Source organism: Scatophagus argus, chromosome 1, assembly GCF_020382885.2.
Source record: "Scatophagus argus isolate fScaArg1 chromosome 1, fScaArg1.pri, whole genome shotgun sequence".
Classification (NCBI taxonomy): domain Eukaryota; kingdom Metazoa; phylum Chordata; class Actinopteri; family Scatophagidae; genus Scatophagus; species Scatophagus argus.
In genome coordinates, this window is record NC_058493.1 from 7,159,995 (window position 1) to 7,181,348 (window position 21,354).

The 21,354-nt window shown below is 40.9% G+C and overlaps 1 protein-coding gene across 4 annotated transcripts in view; it reads left to right on the forward strand.

Moving 5' to 3' along the window:
- Window positions 1-16,784, forward strand: part of LOC124070954 (thrombospondin type-1 domain-containing protein 4-like) — a 37,879-nt gene extending 21,095 nt beyond the window's left edge. For all 4 annotated transcript variants that reach the window (XM_046411370.1, XM_046411447.1, XM_046411517.1 and 1 more), the window contains 11 exons: window positions 8,308-8,512; window positions 10,743-10,918; window positions 11,114-11,195; window positions 11,356-11,553; window positions 12,361-12,490; window positions 13,107-13,311; window positions 13,727-13,900; window positions 14,400-14,573; window positions 14,725-14,904; window positions 15,234-15,378; window positions 15,723-16,784. In XM_046411370.1, the coding sequence (XP_046267326.1) occupies window positions 8,308-8,512; window positions 10,743-10,918; window positions 11,114-11,195; window positions 11,356-11,553; window positions 12,361-12,490; window positions 13,107-13,311; window positions 13,727-13,900; window positions 14,400-14,573; window positions 14,725-14,904; window positions 15,234-15,378; window positions 15,723-15,865 (1,812 nt within the window). In that variant the 3' untranslated portion in view covers window positions 15,866-16,784. The remainder of the gene's footprint in view (window positions 1-8,307; window positions 8,513-10,742; window positions 10,919-11,113; window positions 11,196-11,355; window positions 11,554-12,360; window positions 12,491-13,106; window positions 13,312-13,726; window positions 13,901-14,399; window positions 14,574-14,724; window positions 14,905-15,233; window positions 15,379-15,722) is intronic.
- The last annotated feature ends 4,570 nt before the right edge of the window (window positions 16,785-21,354 follow it).

Below are 21,354 nucleotides of genomic sequence, written 5' to 3' on the forward strand. Positions count from 1 at the left end.
GTGGAAGAATTGGAGAGTCAGACCTGTCTTGGGACTATAAACATGTACTTGGAACTCTATTAGGGATAGACTACCAGCCTGAATTAGCCTGTGGCTGCTTGTGGCTCAGCTAAGATAGCTTTAGATCACCTGTGATTAATGAGGCTGGTGTGAGCTGGCTGAAGTTGTGAATGCAAACTTGTGAAGTGCCAAGGTCTTAATGAGAATGTCTGTGCCAGTTTTATATGACTCTAAACTACACAGCTATCAAGTTTATAGAAATGTTGAAATCTGTCAATGCTCAAAATGTGGATTCATTTACACTTATGACAACATACTTGGATGTTATAATTGAATCAGATTGGATGTCAGATTGAATAAGACTGGTTGTGTCTTCACGGAAATCAAATTGGCAGACTGGCATTGGAAGTCCAGACAGTAGATATTCATCATACATAAAGAACAGCTTAGCAATGTAGTGTCCATGCCCTATCCTGTGAGGTCCAACCTCACGACTAGTTTCAACAAGCTGACAGAAGAATGACTGTGTTGCATCTTGTTCCATGTGGCTTCTCATTATCAGAGGGGTCTTCAGAATTCTAAGACTATTTATTCAGTAATGCCTATTTTTTGCTTAAAATATGTTTCATCTTTTATTCTGGCCTTATTGAAGCACAATTTTTATAAACGCTTTTCAGCAGAAACTTTGCAATGAATTTAATAAAAATGACAACTTACAGAAATGATCAAAAACTGGCAAAAATTTTTTTTTTTACAAGTACGATTTTGGAGCTGTTTAAAGAAGACCTAGGGTTAAAGTAACAATCCTGGGACTTATTTTTGTCACAATCACAGCGCAGCCCATGTCAAAGTGCCCATAGAAATGTTCACTTTGATCATTTTACACTTACATTAATTACACGAAATGCTGAAAGTTCTGGTGTTTGTCGTGTCATCAATCTGTGTCTTTTTGTGGATGTTCCCTGCGGTGAAACTCATTACTTGGCAGTATAAATGCTCTGCGGAGTCCATCCTGTCACCCTGCTCCTCAAACAGTGAACCAGAATCAGAGCAGTGATGTCAGGTGAAACCCTATGCTTTTTTTATGGCTGTAGATTCGACATGCTCAGTGCTATTTCTGAGTGTTTTACAAGCACGGGAGCCTTAACGAAGACGCTGTGCTCTTCACCGTGGGTTGCGAGGGCAGTTAGTGGTGTGGATGAGACCTCTTTTTACTGCTGGGATCAAAGGTCCTGCCACTCATGCCTACATCTCTCTTTACCACTCAGTTACCAATACTATTACTTGCATGTTGCAGGATATCCTGTGGATATGATATAACATGTAACAGATTTTTATTTTGCCACTCAAAGAGTCCTGCAATATGGAAAATTCAATACTAAGTTAAGTTTGGGAAGCTTGTTTATTTACAGATTTAAAAAGGAACAAGCAGAACTATACTGCAATTTTGTTGGAACCACAACTGCCATTGTTTTGTCCTCAGCTCATCTTGTCCTGTGTTACCGTAAATGATCCCTGCTAGTCTGTGTTCCCATTTTGGTTTGACACATGTTGCTATGATTTCATGAAATGCTGTGTTGTGGAAAGTGGAAAGCTGAGTGATTACTATTGAAAATACCAGAACTTGTGTTTCTATTTGTGGTTAAAATCCATGGTCACTCTTCTAGTTAGTGTTCCTGTTATATTGGAGCCAGAAGTGAAATCTGAGGGAAAAGTACAGAATAAATGTGCCAGGATTGCCAGGAGCTTCATGAAGTCACATCTTCCACATAGTACAATCATTTACATTGATGACTGTGCTGCAACATATGGCACATAGACGTTTGTAGTTGTAATATGTTTTATAATAGTGGGTTTGATAATAGTGGGAAATTTACTTTTTAAATTCTTTGTAACTTTTGAAGCTGTTAGTGCTTGATTTCAGACAGCGAAGCAAAAGCAGATCTCTTGTTTCTCACCGGTGATGGTTTATTTTCCCTGCTGAAATGTTTTTTCACCTATAATTTGCCAACTAATTAAGCTAAAGTTAAGCTTTTTAAACTGAGCTTAAGCTAAAGCTAGCTCCATGAGCTGTTTGACAATACTGGTTGTGTTTTTGATGATTCCAGTTGACATATTATAATAGGAAAATCTTGTAAAAGGGGTCTTAAATAACCATTAAACTTGCATTTGGTTACATACGTAATAATGTTGTAAAAGACTCCAAACAGAAGTTGGAAATCATTACCAAAAATGACAAAGAATTTTCTCTAATATTTTGTACTTGTATAAACTGTGTTTATTTCTCACAAGATGTAGGAGTAAATCAGGGAGAGCCAGTGGTTTAGTCAGTTTATTAATGAGAATGTGAACTTGAAAGCAGCATGGCTTCCACAGATACAGATGTGTTTGAAGTGCTGACTGAGGTAAAAGCAGTGTTGCCTTCCCCCACTCATTAAACCCAGTTAAAGATCCACAGCATCCCTGCATGTGGGAGACAGATGCTGGTAGCCTTAGCAACCACAATGTGCACTTCATATGAAAGAGAGGGGTTGTATTATCACACCATAAACTTATTTCATCCCAAGTTTAACCTCATTTTAAAGCTTTAATTAATCATATCTTATTTTTTATGAGATGTTTATATGATCTTAGTAATTGCATTTCCACACAAAGCCTCCTGTCTTGAAGTCACTTCTGCTATAAATTTTTTGTCTATAGGATGATGTTGCCTCTGCATTCTCAGCCTACAAGACGAGTTAGATATATTGCATTTCCAGATGAGCTGGTGTGCCGCAGCTGACCAAATAACGATAACTTCATTGACCATTTGCCAATGAACATTACAGCCTGTCTACATGTGAGGAGCTACAGATACATCCAATGTATTCAGCAAACAACCCCCTTTAACCCTATGCGCATAAATATTTTTTAGATCCTACACTGCTTTACATTCCAGGATGGATTTCTACAGTAGGAACACAGATCCTAGCATGCCTTTATTCCCAGAGGTTTACAGTGGGGAGCTGTGCCACCAGCTGTGCCTGGCAGGAAGCACACTGTCTGTTGACATGAATGAGGTAAAGTCCTCAATATTGTAATGGAACTTATATGGTTATTTTCTTAAGAAAAATGTAATGGGTCTGGTAAATTTGATAGTGAAAACACATTTTGAGGGAGACAGCAGTCCGCATTTGTTTTGCTCTTTGTAGTCAGTTAGAAAGCTGAGAGGAAAACTGCCAAGACACAGGTTAGAAGGTTCTGGTGGGATCCGAGCCTCAGCCAGCATGGATTCATGTGGATTCAGGCTTGGAATTGGGGTGGGGGGTGGGGGGGGTAACCATTACACCATCTCCAGGCAAAGAAAACATCCTTTTAGTCATAACCTTCTCCATTTCATTACCCTCTTTATCATTTGCACAAGCCAGCATGTAACTATATTTGTTGTTCAGGTAGGTCTGTCAGGCCTGAGAATTCTTATCTGAAACTGCTATGAAGGGCTGTTGTGTTAAAGCCTGCACTTATATTTTGTTGAAATCCTTGGTGCAAACAGTAGTGTACTGACCTAGAGTGTTAGCCATTGGTGAGGACAAACTCATTTGGATATGAGACACATGATTTACTATGTGTTATTCTCTTTGGACTGTTAGTATTTAACAAAAAATATTTAGGGTTTTAATATTTTGAAACTCTAAGCTGCAGATGAAATGTAATGTTGATGATTATAACTTACTAAAATGCATCACACAGACAGTTTGATAAATTGTGAAGAGGACAGACAGATAGAGGTTGCACCTTGTGCAGTATGTAATGTGCACCGCTTAGGTTGTAGTTGGTGTGAAATGTTTATATGGCCCAACATGGCTGCACAAATTTGAATGCTGCAGAGGTAGCATAGCTCTTTGCAGCCAGAAGCATCTGCCAGTGTCAGTCTGTCAGCCTGGGTCTTGTTGTGTCTTTCACTCACAGATTATTCTGTCAAAGCACCCTATACACTGACTGACAGTGTTTTTAGATGCTGATACAGAAAGTGGTTGCTTCACATTGCAATCTCTCTCTTGTCTCTCTCTCTATCCCCCACTCTCTCTCTGATATGCTTTGCAGCTCTGTTTCAGGAAAACACTAGACTGTTTAGTCTGTTTTTCAGTCTGGTACTGATGAAATCTGAGACACTAAAATCATTTTAATGATGCCGCATAAATACCCGTTCTGAATAAAATATCACATCTTTCACAGGATAAACTGTGTCAAATATCTTCATTTATGATTCAGGCCAGTGTGGCAAGGGAGCAGTGATGCCCATTGACATCCTACTTCACCCGGTAAAGGGTGAAAACCTCACAAAACATCTGAGCCACAGCAAAACTAACAGAGTTCATCTAAGGTACACAAACACACTCATAAACTCTTTCTCTGCGACATTCCAGCACCAAGTTGAGACTATTTTCCACTGCATTTCAAACTTCATTTGCTACAATAGAGAGGAGTCACACGCCTACATGTTACATCTACCACTGCTGTTGATTTAAGCTTGGTATTATTCTGAGCTGTAGCTTTTGTTCTTATTCGCATTTCGAGCGTAGAGCCACAAATCAGGCCTCCTACACCGATAAAAGCGCTCTTATTGCAAGGCAACTGTAACATTATGCCAGAGCTGTCAGGAAGAGGATTAATGTCTATGCAACTGTACTTGTTGACACTGTGCACGTTAAGTGTGAAGGAATGATGTCGGATATTTGCCACTCTTTCCCTCAAACTCTCTGACATTGGTTTGGACAGTTACTCACTGTGTCTAAACCTTTTTCTTATGGAAGAGACACCTCTTTACACATGCAAGTGAAACACCAAATTGGGAGTCATTTATACAGTTACACTCTAACAGAGAGAACAAGAGGCCTGTGCAAATCATCACTTATTTTTGTGATACAATGTAAAATTCATTATTAAGTATAAGATCTATATAGCTGCTTGAAATTGTTAGAGGTAAACGGTGTACTTCATAGTGATGAACAAACACTCAGTTAGTCCTTTCTCTGCAGTTCCCCTCAACTCTTCAGACTCCAGGTGAATACTTGCTCAGTCTGTTAAATGTGTGAACAGGCAAGTGTTTGCTAAAGTATTTGTTGCATTTATAGCTCGTTTCTGTTGCCCCCAAGTGGCCACAAATAATTTATTCCTGCCTTTGTGTACTAATATTATTTTATATTTCTCCTTCTCCTTTCATAGTATGTACTATCACTCACATGCCAAATGGAAGCATTTGTGAGTGACAAAACTTATCCTAAAAATACCATGTCCTCAGACAGTCTTGGGTTGAAGCAGTTTAGCAAAGTACAAGTGAAAGCCCATTCCTTCTTTTTTTTAAGGTCCCCAATTTCACATGACCCCAGAAATCAGTTTAAATGAGTTGTTTTAATTCATTTGAAGACCAAGCACTCTCATTTAACGTGGTACAGTCAAAATTTATCCTTCAATGCAAAGTTCACAGTTCACTTGGTGGTCACAATAACCACAATGCTGACCTCTGTGGGTCAACAGTGGGGGTCAAGACCCCAAGGTTTAGTCACTGCCCAAGTCTAATTTCAGTATTCAAACATTAAACTGCGTTAAAGTGAGTGGAAGGGCTTCCATGATTGACATATAATCATACTGCATAGGGGTAAATTTGCAGTTCAGCAAGATAGAGACTAAAACTCACCTCTCAGGAAGTCTGTGTCTAATTCTAAATGTCATGTTGTGTTTTCCGGGAGTAGAAGAAATCCCCAATGACAAGTGCTGTTGGCCGTGTGAGAGTTCGGCTCGTTCCTAAAACTGCAATATGAGGAGTTCCACCCAGCTGCAACTCATGGGACAGTACCATCAGGAGTTACTTTAAGACTGTGTTTTTATTATGTTTTTAGTGTTCACAAGTCAACTGGGAGTCGACTCTACGGCCCTGACACATGTAACCATTTCCAGATGAAGGATCGCTTTGGTGACATTTTAAAAATTTGTTGTAATTCCGCTGAATTCGGGGCCATTTCCCTCACCAGATGGCACAAGCCACCCACAGAGAGAAGGTGAAAAAGCATTCAATAAACCAAGACTCCAAATCAACCACAAGGAGATTTCTGTTTGAGTTCTGCTGGGAAGAGGTAATGACGCTTTTGCCAAGCTGTGGCTGCGTTCATGTGTCCTGACAACAGCAACACCTCGTTTTGACGGGTTCACAGTTAAGGTCACATTTGTCAGAGGCAGCCAGGGGGACATATGCGACTATTTAGGGGATTATTCAGGGACAGATTAGGATGTTAGTGTTACGTGCAGCATACTACTGCAAGGCTGAAAGGTTTGTCTTGACAGTTTAGTGATTTTAATGGTTCAACTGTCCAGCTCACTAGATATCAAGTGGTCCCATAACTCTCTAATGCGTCCTGCGTAGGCGTAAAACCTCTTGACTCTACCCATATCAGAAGAACAAAAACTGTGTGTGTTTTTAAGTCCACAGTCACATGATATATCATTGGCAGTTCAGGTTTTGGGTCTGTAAATGTCACTGCTTATTCTCCACTGCTGAGTTAAAATGTTTTGTTGCAGGCATTTTCCCATCTAAATGGCCACAGATAACCTCTCGCCATGTCAGCATCTGTTTTATGAGAGGAACAATTTTCCCCTTTTCAGGCAAAGTCTGCCTAGCTGCTATAATTGTGTTGTTTTTGTGAGAAGGGATTTATGGTGAAAATGGAGCCTTGGAGGAGATAGTCCTGTCACTAATCGTCCTTGACTGCATTTTTTCGTGTTTTCCATGGTGGACTTTCTGAAGCTGGTTAAAATGTCCCAAAATGTGTATTACTATGCATAATGTATTCCTGTTACTTCTAACCAATAGTATTCCGAGTTGTTCTATATTCACTGAGAGAGTGAGGTCATGAAACACTGCAGCTTTTTCGTGAATGTTATCGTATTATACTTAATGATTTTTATCCCGTCTCTATCCAGCCCCATGCTGAACTGCAGCATAATTCCACACTGACCACAGAAGCGTTTGGAACTTTTATTTTTTTTCAGTGCTCATAGTTTGCTGTTCTTTTCTCTCATCACTTATTTCCTGTGTGGAAGGAGGCATTCCATGTTTGTTTTGGCCCAGGTGGTGTTTTGGCCCAGATCTGAGTGAGCTGCTATGGGTGGGAGAGAGGGAGAGCCAGACTCTCCTCCTGAGTTCACCCTAACTACCTCACTCCACCCCTGGCCATCGTTTTTCCTTCCATCTTTCCTGCTATACCTCCTTTTATACTGCTTCTTGTCCCTTTCCTTTAGTTTTCTCCACCTCCTTGCCCACTCTTTGCCTCTATCTGTGTTTCCACTGATGTACAGCACTGATGGCTGCTTCAGTCAAGCTAAAACTGTGAAGATGACCACATTTTTGTGACTTATGGTACACTTACACTTAGGTTTGTTAATGTCATTCATCTTTAGAGTTTGGTTTGGCACCTCATGACCACATGTAAAGCTCAGATGTCGCATATTGGTAGTTGAGGAAGTTGTTGTGTTTATTTATGAATACTGAGATGCAGTTCATGAATTTGCTCTAGGGGAAATATGTTTGCATTAGAAGACAGAGCAAGAGGCTTCAATCAGGGAGTCCACATGGAAGCCAAGAGAGAGGTGCAAACTGACTAGAAAGCTGGCAGTCTGGCTGCTGTCCAATCCCAGAAAGCCCCCCTCCACACATACACACACGATGCCCACTCTGTTGGTTTCTGTGGTGTGTTTGGAACTGACACTGACACTGCAATAGCCATAGCCATATCACAGTGCGTCTTAGTCTACAGAGGCTCACTGGGACCAGTTTTGGCTTCTCCACCACCTGTTTGCACAGTGAGTTACTTTTACTACTGGTTTGAGTGAATTTATGGACTGCTGATGTTAACTGTTCTATTTTTACTGTGCCCATGTGTAAATCATTACCACCAATATGACACAGAAAACTCACAGCATGTAGATTTAGGGAAGGAAATTCTGAGATGACAGACAAAGACAGTCCAGTCAAAATGGTGCCTTCTGTAAAGTAACAAGCTCTTTGCTAACTGGATACTCTAGTATTGTTGTTAATGGTGAGTTTATGGTTTGACTTGGTTCAGCTTTGTAAAAAAAATCTTTTATGCATAATAAGCTTTTTTATTTCACCAAGAATACTTAATGTACTTGCACACTCTCAGGTAACCCAAAGCAACTGTTTTACTGAACACTTTTACTACGTGTTTTGACTCTTGAGCTACAGGTGTTTCACTCTGTAATGCTTGGCCCTCCGCACTTCATTCAAACTCCCTTTCCTCCTCTGCCTCACAGAGCCTAGGCTGCGATGACTATCTCGGATCAGGAAAAGTGATGGACAAGTGTGGCGTGTGTGGAGGTGACAACACAACCTGCAGGCTGATCTCTGGAGTGTTTAAACACAGTTTGACCAAGATCGGCTACCACAAGATAGTGGAGATTCCAGAGGGAGCCACCAAGATCAACATCACAGAAATGGTGAAGAGCAGAAACTACCTAGGTGGGGAAACAGCACTTGTCACTATGACACCAGCTCACACTCTTTTCGTTATCTTGGTGTATGTTTCCATGTCTGCTGTCACCTCATCTGAAAAGTACATCATCACATGCTGCTTGTACTGCCACTCCTGCTCCTGCTGTTCATATAGCATTTTAACTGCCACACCTCCACCCCAACAGGCTCTTGAGTCTACCTGTCCAAGGAGGGAAGTAATCATTGTCACTCCCCTTTCCCTGCTGTGCTGAGCTTGGTGTTCTCTTCTGGGGGGGAATGTCAGTGTTGTACATATTTTGCATTTCATGTGAGAATTTTTTTATCTACATTATCTACATCTGTGGAAAATTTCATTAGATATCAGGGTCTTGGTTTTTTTAAATGAGTTTGCCAGAAATATCTACATGTGGGGAAGTCCTAATCATTGAGGCATTAACATTGACTGGTGTCCCGCTTTCATCTTCTGCTCTGAATCTGGGTTACTTCCATCCCTCCATCCCTCCATCCATCCATCCATCCATCCATCCATCCATCCATCCATCCATGACTTAAAGCATTCCCATGCCAGAGGAGATATGTAATCCCTCCAGTGGTTACTTTTATACTTGAACTTTTTATGTATAGGCACTGGAGCATTTTCTGGAGCACTTGCGTTCCTTTAGCTGTCTTAAATAGAGAGTTCCATTTTCCAGCCAGGTTTACAGTTTAATCGGCTGCAGGCTGCCACAGACCTCTGCCTTCACTTCAGCTCAAAACACACAGGGTAGAAATGGAAATCTTCATCCCCTATTCAAAAAAGTATATGGAAAGTCATTGTAGAAATAATTTAATGATTAATGTAAGAAATGTTTGTCATTTGATAAGCTGACATTTGACAATTCTATTAACTCCAGCTGTGCAGGCACCAGCTGCTTGTAAAATTAATTAGATTTGGCTGAAAAGGCAGATCAACCAGTGGGGCTGGTGTCACTTTTTCATGATTTCTCCAGAGTGCAGCCTATATTACCACCCACCACCTGCAGCCTTTCATTTAACTGGAGCCTCTGAGTGAAACACACTACACAGATAATTGGCATCTTTATAGAGGTGCAAAAGATGGACAGAGTGGTGGGTTATTTTCAGAAGTGACTACTGGAATGTCAGACATTGTTTAATGAGAGCCATGCCCCAACTTAGCAGTATGTTTGGAGGAAGAGGAGAACAAGCCTGATCCACCCCCACCCCCCTCCTACAGCTGAGGAGAGTGCATAAACATGCTTTCATTAGAGGATCTTACCCCTAAAGCCTCACCATCCTTTTTAATTAAGGCAAGGAATTTCGCCACTGTGTAAAAAAAGAACTAGGAACATACTGAGGATGGATTCAGTGGCTACTTTTCAATCCCAACTGCTTGGACCTTGCCAAGTATGCTCTGCTTTCTTTAATTTGAACTGACCATTTTTGTACACACAAGTCCACAGCCATACACACATGCATTCACACTTGCACATGCACCCTCTGCAGCATACAGTCACTCTCACGCATTACACATACTGCACTGTTGGCATCACTGTAAGAAAAAGCAAAAATCATCCATAGACAACGGCTCCGTTCGCTTTCACAACGTAAGAAACTGTGAAAAATGCTTGTGGGTTAAGCAAACGGGAATCATAATAAAATGCTGTTTCGAATTGCTGTTGCTGAATTGATGAAGAAGTATAAAAATAAAGTAGAGGTTTTAAAATGCAAACAAGAATGTGAGACAAGGACAGGAGTCTATGAGGAGCCACCTACTGTAGCCTCACCATGTCCCTGCTTTTCCCTCAATAGGCCTCTGTTCTACACTGCGCATCTCTAATGTGCTTTTACTTGTCCAAACAGTCTTTTACAAGCATGTCTAATGTTACACTTCTAATGTGTTTCTAATGGCCTCTTATACTTAATCCATGAAATCAGTGGAAAAGATCTTGGGAGATTTTCTTACAGGATTTGCATGAAAGATCTGCCAGCACAAACAGATTGTCACGCTTATAAAAGACATTTCTTTGAAAGTGCATGTGAGGACATTCGTGCCATCCGCTACAACTCCTTTTTTTTGGTGGAGGAAGTCTGTGTCAGTATACTACAGTTCTCATTATGCTTAAACGCTTGTGCTTTAAACAATAATCATGTGGAAGAGGTTGTGGCAGCATTTTCCTTTACGTTTGAGCTCAGAGCTTTTAGCTGATTGTGTGGTTGTTCTCTGTGTCTCTCCCAGCTCTCCGAAGCCGATCAGGACGATCCATCATTAATGGAAACTGGGCTATTGACCGCCCAGGAAAGTATGAGGGAGGGGGGACCATGTTCATCTACCGTCGACCAAACGAAATTAGTAGCACAGCCGGAGAGTCCTTCCTCGCTGAAGGACCCACCAATGAGATTCTGGACGTTTATGTAAGTAGCAAATCAACTTGAACGTGCAGATAGTTACAGTGGTGACTCTGCATCTTTGCTTCATACTGTCAAAACTATAGTTCACCATTTTATAATCACATTTCAGAGCAGGCATTACATTTTTCAAAGACATTTTTCAAATATTTGAAGTTGAAGATGATTATTTTGTGATTGTTACTGTCCACTTTGCCTCAGATGATCTTTCAGCAGCCAAATCCTGGTGTTCACTATGAATACATTCTCCCCTCTGAGAAACCGGTTGGCCCTCAGCAAGAAGGTAAAAGTGAGACCCACCTTGTACCCCAATAACTGTTTATTACCATAGCTTTGTGTGATTGTTTAATACATTCTCTTAGTAAAGCCACTAACTGTGAAAATAATGAACCGACAGTCCATTCACCAATGTTGCCTCTATGTGTCACGTGTCCATGTCTTAGGAAACACTGTGAATGGACAGGGTGGATATGACCATCACAGCAACACTCACCAGGAAAACTTCAGTCCAGCAGGTGGTGGGAGGGACCTTCCTCATCTCCCCGACAACCAGGTCCCCGTCGTCCAGCCACCCAGACGTGTGAGAGAGTACAACTGGAAACTGGGTGGTGCAACAGAGTGCAGCGTCTCCTGTGGTAAAGGTTAGTCAGAGTATTTGTGTTTTAGCTTTCTAATGTAGCTGTACAGAGTGATCTGAGTTCAAAGGAAATTAAGCTCAGAGTTTAAGATTATCAAAAATGAATGCAACCAGAAGTACTACGTTAAAATTTCCGGATGTTTTCCATAAGGTCATTTTGATATTTGTCTTGAACAGTTTCTGTGTTAAATGATAAGAATTTCTTGATTAGTTGATAGTTGGAAGATACGAAGAAAAAGAATCATCTTTATTGGCAGCATATTTTTACATACACTGAATTTTTCCTCTGCATTTAACGTGGTTGAACACACATGCAACACCCAGCAAATTACATGCAGTGAACACACACACACAGGAGCAGTGGGCTGCCATGTCAGGTGCCCAGGGAGCAGTTAGGAGCTTAGGTGCCTTGCTCAAGGGCATGTGAGCCATTCATAATGGATGGGGAGAGCTTTGATTATTCACCCCCCACCAATCCAGTTTTTCCTACCGGTCCAGGGAATCAAATGGACGACCCTCTGGTCAGAAGCCTCTTCTCCAACCTCTGGGCCATGGCTGCCCCCAGGTCAATAAAGAAGTTATTGTGAAATATATATTTCATACTCACTGTGTGTACTCCTTTTATGTAGCACCATGTAGCATCCTGGAGGAACATTGTTTCATTACTTTATGTACTATGCATCCATAGCTGTAATGACAATAAAGACTCCTTGACTTTGACCTGGAACTATAAACTGTTTATTATATTTTCTTATGTTTCAAATATAGGATTCAGTGCTTAAATTTAATATCTCTGGTGTGTGCTTTTTAGGATTCAGATACTCCATCTTTCACTGTGTCTCCCGGCTGAACCATGTCCAGGTATCAGATGCTCTTTGTGACAGCAGCAGCAGGCCGACACCACAGGAAGAGGCCTGCAACCTGCAGCCCTGTCCAGCCTTGTGAGAGAGCACACTCCTCTGTTTCCACATCTCTGTACACTGCTGAATACTGCTAAATTTACAGGCTTTCCACTCAGAAACAAACTTGACTGAAGAGCACACACTGCTGCTATGCGCTATACACTTCTGAAAGTTATTTTAAGAAGATCTTTAAATATGTATAGTCATATCAGATCAGGAATCTGAACTGCTGTAAATGCAGCGTGGTTCCTTTCTTGACAATGAGAAGAATGGTTTATCCTCAAGACATATTTAATTTTTCAGATTGCTAATATCAAATGATGGCATCTGCCCTCACTAGTTTGAAAAACAACAAACAACATGCCGGGTGCTCAGCTCGCTCTGTGAGTGGCGTAGGGGAGTGATGATGACACCGTCTCAGTGTACCTCACCTTACGTGTACGTTAACATTTGCGTTGTGTTTATGTCCTTGGAAGTTTTGACGTATGTGAAGAAGACCATGCCTCATTCTCATTGGTGTCAAGATATACCTTCGTATGAACAGATCACAATATAAGCAACAAAACGTACATCATATACGCACATAAATATATGTAACATACCCTGGCTGGGATACCTTCCTAACACCAAGCTCTTGTTGTTTTTACCTGTGCAGCTGGGATATTGGTGAGTGGTCAGAATGCAGTAAGACCTGCGGCCTGGGCATGCAGCACCGGCAGGTCCTGTGCCGTCAGATTTACGCCAACCGCACCCTCAATGTCCACACGAGCCGTTGTCAGGATTTGGAGCGGCCTGAGATCACCAGTACCTGCCAGCTGAAGATCTGCAGCGAGTGGCAGATACGCTCTGAGTGGACTGCTGTAAGTGGCAGCTGTCACAGTGTGACTGCAGTGCGTATGTGTGACCTGTTTATGTCGTGTACGGCTTCATCTTAAATGACATAGCCTTACAGAACTACAGATTAACTTTTCCACTGGTAGCACTGATGCTACCAACTTTCTCAGTTGATTGCACCAGCATGTGATTTGGACCTTGGACCTTTTTGTTTGTTTGTTTAGTAATACACATACTCCATTTTCCAACATTCATCAGATGGCCGGAAAAACACAATTCCAAATGAATGATGATGCCGCAGTAGATCTTGTGTAGATACACTAGTTCACTAAATAAACCAGAGTGCACTCGTTAAAAAAATATAAAGAAGCAGTCGAGTCTCTCCAGCAGTGTTTACTGCCACAGTACAGTATGAACCATGTGGCCTGTGTCTCTTTATAGTGCTCAGTGCCATGTGGGCTGGGTCAGAGGTCACGAGAGGTACGCTGTGTCAGCAACGTAGGAGACTTTGTTCCTGATGAGGAATGTAACATGAATCTGCGGCCCGTCGATGTAGAGAACTGTGACATGGGAGCCTGTGCCAAGAGCTGGTTCTACACTGAGTGGGGCAATAGGGTAAGTGTTAGAGTCAATGGGAGACATAGCAACTTTCCTTCATTTCTAACAACAGTGGTAGTCTTTTTATAGATCTGTCTTCATGCATCCAACAGCTGTTTTGAAAACTAGAAAATATACAGAGCTTTTAATATAGGTTTTGAAAGACAGCTTGGGCAAAGCTTTAGTTCTCTAACACAAGTTAGTGTTTGATGAGGATGAGGAAAGGAAATGAGAAAAACAAGAGCTAAGGAGAGAAAGAACGGGGATTTTCAGAGACAGAGAATATTAGAAATGACAGAATATAGAGGATAATGAACTGGAAAAGACTCAACAAAGGCACTGAGAGATTTTTCCTGTTTTCATTGGATGGCTGTGGTAAAGAGGAGAAAAGTTAATACTGGGAGATTAATGATCAGTAGGTTACTGCATGGAGGAAGGAGACATATGTATGATATTTGACCTGCATGTGCTCAACTTAAATCAGGTTATCATTATAAAATGAGAGTTTACTCCACAGTGCTCCGCTGAATGTGGGATGGGTGTACGAACCCGTGGAGTCCTCTGCCTGACCAACCACATCAGCAGCCTTCCATTGGAGGGCTGTGGCAACGAGCGGCCCGCAGACTCTCAGGTTTGCAATAACGGTCCTTGTGAGAATCGCATCGAGTGGTTCACAGGCCCCTGGAGCCAGGTATGAAGATGACATATAGTCACACTCGGCTTAAGGGGGCATTTTCTTGAATAGCTCAATATAAAGGATTTTCCTTTTTAGCATTTGCTTTCCTCAGACTGTGCACTGTGTAACTGAATCCATATGGTCAATGCTATTGTATGTGACCCAGTGCTCTGCAGAGTGTGGCACAGGCAGTCAGCAGAGGTCAGTGGTGTGTCTGATGAAGTCAGAGGAAGGATTCACGGTCATGCCACCCTATGAGTGTTCCTCTCTGGAGAAGCCCCTCAGCCAGCAGAGCTGCAACCTCAAGGCCTGTGGAGCAAAGTGGTATCACACTGACTGGAGTGCTGTGAGTAAGACATGAGACCAACTCCTGTCCTGCTGTTTGGGTGCCGCTAAGCACGGCATGTACTCTCTACTACTGTCAATGGGCAGCTTCCATTGAAGAAAACATTCAAAATCCTAAATAGATAAGTCATATGTCACAACAGGGTATAGCATTTAATTGTATGCTTATTTTGTACAGAATTTAAAATCTGTTGTTCAGTTATTATAAGTTAATAAGATCACAACATTAAAAGTGTTTTCAAAGTAGCAGTATTGTCAACAATAGACCAACTTTAGAGTGGAGTCTTATTATCCTGGACTGACTACTGTTGCTGACTCCTGTCCTTCCAGTGTTCAAAAACATGTGAGGGAGGTTTCCGTGTGCGCGAGGTGCGCTGCCTGTCTGACGACATGCTGTCCAGTGAAGGCTGCGACGAGCAGCTAAGACCTGCAGAGAAGGAGGACTGCAACCCAGAGCCCTGCATACCTCGCATAGGTCAGTCATCCTCCAACATGTTTGCTGCATTATTGTTGACTTTTCCTAATGATTTTATTAGAACGATTTCAGAACACAAAGGTCATTATTGTGACATCCAGCTGGGGAGGCACTGGAGCAGAAGGGAAATGTTCTGTGCCATCTCTGAATGCCTGAAACAGAAATGGTGTGTTTAGCACGATGTTGAACTCCAAACTCAAGTTAATCGTAGCACTTGAAGCAACGGGGGGAGGGGACACATTGAGAACACATTGTCATGTGTTCTCAACTCTCTCTATCAAATAGGGTCAACTATTACTTGCTGGAGCTTAGAAATATAAGATCAACACTTCCTTTTGTTTCAGATGAAAACTGCAGAGACAAATACTTTAACTGCAATGTGGTGGTCCAGGCTCGCCTCTGTGTGTACGATTACTACAAGACAACGTGCTGTGCTTCATGTTCACGAGTGACCCACAGACACTCGATTCACCGTGGCCGCAGCTAGCACTCTCTAGTGGGGTCCCTCAGCTCCACGTTGGGCCAGACTCAATACCCGCTGCAGGCACTCTGTTCCTGGGCCAGCCGGGGGAGTGACCTGGCTGGATCTTGGCTTAAGCGGACACTTGTTTTGATTGCCAAGGATGGAAACCTGAAGATGAAGGACAATTTCTGTTGGCTCCTTTGGAGATAGCTGTCGGGTGAAAATAATACCCAAGAATAGTGGAGGACAGGAATCCACTCAATGGATAAACAGAGCGCCGGTGAGAGGGTGAGTGAGATCACCAGCAAACTGAGAAACCAGCAAAAAACGTTATGGGTTTTAACCACAACGTTTAAAATAAAGAATTTAATTTGTGTTTTTTGTTTGGAGGAGGGGGGGGGGGTCTTTTGCCAACAGTGGCTCTTGCAGATGATATGATATGAAGAGGAGAGCCCCTGTAAACTGTTGGACTATGTAGAGGAAGAATCCATTTTAATATGGTTCCTATGGCTTATATGGTACACTACAATGCTCAGATTCATGGCATATGAAGTCAGTGTTGTCTCACCAGTAATCAGCTATTTACCAGTAAGTTTGTTCAACATGACCAGGTGTGTAACCGCATCAAACAGTGACAAAAATTTTTTTTTCCTAAGAATTTGCATTCTTTTTTCAAAGATGAGTTTTTTTCTGATTATCTGAGCAGTGGCAAACTACCTTTTTATTTTTTTTTGCTGCCTGCACAGCCATGAGGTGTAAATGCAGCCTATGTAATATGTATGTATATATACGTATGTAAGATAGAGTGACTAATAAAGTTTTTTTAAGGGTCCTCAGACAGCCCTTCCAGCAACTGAAGAGAAGAAGCCCTTTGTTATTTATTTGTGTGATTCCCCAGAGAGCTCACTGGTTTATCAGCGGTCCCTTTTTCCCTTTGAGAGATTTGAGATCCCCACAGCCTCCCTTTTGGCTGTGGGGATAAAATCTTTGCTGTCCACCAATCGCAGCCTCTGAAGTGAATGTAGGCATTCCACAGCCTGCTGGATGGTAGAAGCAGATAGTAAAAACAAACTGCATGTATATATGTTTTTTTTTGTTGTTGTTGTTTTTTGGTGTTTTTTTTTTTTCCTGTGGGAGATGATCATTCCACAATTGTACAATTTCTGATAAATCCTCATAAATACATTGAATTATCAATCAAATACTTTTAATACTTGATTGTAAAAATAAATCATTGCAGTATTTACAGTGATTAATCTGGTATAGTATACATGAGGTTTACGTTAAGTAAAAAGTAAGTCTTCATTTATGAAACATGCCTTTCTGCCATTTCACCCCTTTTTCCAGTTTCATACAAAACCTGCACGCTGTACCTCTCGAGTGTTCAACTGTTTTTGTATTACATGTCACCAGTTCCCTCCAGACACAATAAACTTACCTCTGATTCATAAGTACTGTATACAGTATGCATCAATGTTAAAGTTCAGGGTGACTCAAGTATGCAGTTAATTCAGTTTCTAAAGGAAAGAAAGAGTTCTGAATGTGTCATCATGATGATGTGTTATTTGATTTCACCCAGAACAATCAAGAAGAGTTGAACTTAAACCGGAATCTCTCAGTATTCAACATATGACTGCAAGTAATAAAACATCTGTTTGCCTTATTTTACATTTTAAGTGTTCAGCAGCTGAGTGTTCATGAGATTTTCTGAAATAAACAAAGTTATTACAAAATTATTTGTGTGCATAGCAGCATACTTTCCTTGTGTGTTTTCTTATGTCTCTGATTTAAGTTATTCACCTAGAGCAAAAAAGGTTAAAACATTACAAGAAACAGATTTATGTTTACAGGAGAAGTTCAGGTCCTTATAATGATACTCACTGCTTCATCTTCAAGAGAAACTTTCAGGAGATGTTCTTCTGTCAGAGGACAAGAGCTCTAATCTACCTTTGACTCACAGAAACTTTGTGGTTTTTGTATACCTGTCACTTTTGAAAAAAATATTACCAAGGAGTGAACCATGAGTTAAGATTTTTTTTTTCATGTTTTGCCACTGCTTTGTGCTTTTAATATACAAAACCTAGTTGGCCTTGTGTTTTTAAAGTGCTGATTTGGACCATGAGAGCTCAGGACTGCTCTGTCTTTAAGTGATCTGATGATGGTAATCCATGAATCTGTCAGCCTGAACTCATTTATTTTTATTTATACATGTATTACAGTGGAACATTTCCTTATATTAAGGTTAGTAAGGGTTAAGCTGCCTTACTCTCACTGGACCAGAAATTCCATATCTAATTTCCTTCAACCTTATGTTCCATCCTGTTGGGGCCAAATTATCTTTATATTTAAGATGAATTACAGTTTTCACCTTGTTTCTTGTGTTATGATATGCCCCTCACCCTCCTCTCCTGAGAGCGGCTACGTGCAGGTATCTAGTGCGTCAATCAGTGACACCTGGGAGACGCTGGCCAGACAGGGAAGTGGAACTGTTTTTTGACTGCAAAGGCAGACTGTGGAAAGTGATTTGTGTTTACCGTTTTTCATAGAAAGAAACCAAAAGGGTTTGTAATTTCAGTTAATAAATCTTTAAGTTAATCCATGGACCCGCAGCTGCCTTTTGTTTTTTGTTGACCAGCTCAGAGGCAGCTCTCATTCAGAGGCCGCCGCAACATTAAGTCAAAAAACTCTACAACGCTACAACAAAGACGCCACACGATGAACACCGAGAGGATCGGGACCGCTTGTGAGTATGACAACTAATGAATGAACTGACGCTACGAGCGGAAACACGGAAATGTTTGATCAGAATCAGAATCAGAATTGACTTTATTGCCATTGTAAGTGAAGAGGTTTCACATTACTAGGGATTTGTCTTGGTGATTGGTGCATACATAGAACGTAACGAGTAACATATAATAGTAGAATAAAATAAAATAGAATGAGGTAAAACAAAATAAAATAAGTAAAATAAATATGGTTCTGAAGGTAGTCCAAAAGTGAGGTAGTGCAGGGTGGAAGTATAGTGCAAGTAGGTGAGGTAAACAGTGCAAATGAACAGCAGGTGGATCATGACATGAGCAGAAATCAGTGCCTGTACTGAACTAACTAAAGTGCATGTTAGTCAGTTGGCGTTCAACCCACATATGTTGATGATGAATTTTGAATACTGGCTGAAAGAGGTTGAAATGTGGATGGAGATGAAAATCAAGATTTCAAATGCTTATTTGGAAAAGGCATTACATTGAACAGCCATAAAGGCTGATGATGGAAACGCTCTTCATGTCTAACCCAATGATCTTAAACCCTTTACCCCAAACCACCTCCTTCAGCTGTAAAATAAACCAATCATGCCATCAGGACTCTTTCATAAGAACGACCTGTACTCACGGAGAAGATGGAGACAGGCACAGTACCTCGCAGATCTCTTCTGGCGGAGGTGGACTAGAGAGTATCTTTCAATCCTCCAGAAGAGAAGCAAGCGGCACCACTCCAAACGGAGTCTTCATCCGAATTACCTTATCATCGTAGTGGGCGACACAGCACCTAGGAACTCTTGGCTTCTGGGCCGTGTCGTAAAGGCACTCCCAGGATCTAAGGGGCTTGTCCGGAGTGTCTTGGTGAAAACCAAGAGCAACATCATTCAAAGACCCATCGACAAACTCTGCCTGCTCTTGGAGGCAGTGGATTAACTAAAGGGCTATGTGCTGGTAACCTCTGGCCCTCAAAACAGCACATCTTACATGCATTTTGTGTATTCTGGAACTCTGGACATATGATCATATGGTCAAAGGAGCATATGAACTATTATGAAATGTTTATAAGAAGATTGTGTGATTGTATGAAATTTTACTTTATATTTAAGATGAATTACAGTTTTCACCTTGTGTCTTGTGATATGCCCCTCACCCTCCTCTCCTGAGAGCGTCTACGTGCAGGTATCTAGTGCGTCAATCAGTGACACCTGGGAGAGAAAGGGAAGTGGAACTGGCCAGAAAGGGAAGTGGAACTGTTTTTTGACTGCAAAGGCAGACTGTGGAGAGTGATTTGTGTTTACCGTTTTTCATAGAAAGAAACCAAAAGGGTTTGTAATTTCAGTTAATAATATTTAAGTTAATCCTTGGATCCGCAGCTGCTTTTTGTTTTTTGTTGACCAGCTCAGAGGCAGCTCTCATTCAGAGGCCGCAACACATCCCATGCTCTCTGCATTCACAGTACAGAGCTTCAAGTCATTTTCAGGTACAATGAGGTCACATTTTATTGTTTTTAAATCCAAAATTGGCAACATTTGGGAAATGACCTTTACATGCATTCATGTCATCATCTAGTTCCTCATGAAGCCATACAGAAAGTGCAAAAAAGATGGTCCACAAAAAAACATGGCCTGCAAAATATACCATTGGTAGGTTCCAACTAGTTTGGTCTCCTGGACTGGACTGATTTCTTTAGGTATCTACATATTAGAATAATAAAACAGGACTTTGCTAGCACCCAGTTGGATGAAAAATCTCTGTGGAAACTTTTTCAACTCCACTCTAACTTTTATAGTTGGACTAATGAATATATTTGAAGCTGACTAATTTGTTATTCCAAAAACCTGTAAGCTGTGTTAATTTACAGATGTGAATATTAAAGCTATCCTCCTGAATTATTTTAGAGGACAGAATCCAATTAAAAGCATTTTGACAGCAAACCCCCCAACTTTGATATTGAATTTTCAGTTGTTTGAAGTTCACAAATTTTGACTCGTGTTTGTTTCATGTAGATTGTCATGTAGATGTAATGTTTTGCTCCTTGCATCAAATGCCCCTGTAGTACACAGAGTTGATTTTCATTTTATACTGAAGAATTACAGTGACCTCTGGTGGCCAAGATGTGCAAGTGTGTATCTTACTTTAGCATGTTATGTTTTACCTTGCAAGTTTTTGTAATAACAGAACAACAAAGCAGACATTATATATTATACATACTAACACCACCAACCTTGGCTGCCAGTGTCACTGCCGAGTTAAATTGATACTTTGAAATAAATTACACTTAGCATTTAATAATTAAATCCCATTTAAGCCAAAGTTCCCCTGCCTAAGCCTTGGCCTCTCTTCCTTTGGGCTTAGACATTTTTTTTCCCAGTTAAGGTATCTAAATATTTTATTGATAATATTTTCTTGGTAAATAATTGCACTAAATTCATCTGCAGTAATACAGTTATAGCACGTTTGTTTATCAACCAGCATTTTGCAGTTTAACATCAGAACCTGAATACGGCACCTGCCAGATGTTTAACTGTTCATCTCAAGCAGGATAAACTTAGCTCCTCTGATCCATTAGTACTGTGCACTGTGAATATTAAATAAGATTATGATTGAATTATGCAATCAAATAACAGTTTTGATTGTACATATTGATTTAATGCTCCTCCATCTTCCAAAGGTGGTTCAATGATTGTATGATCTGTCATACAATGCTGAAAGAATACTATTAAAAAATCAAATAAATAACCAAACAAAAATCTCCAG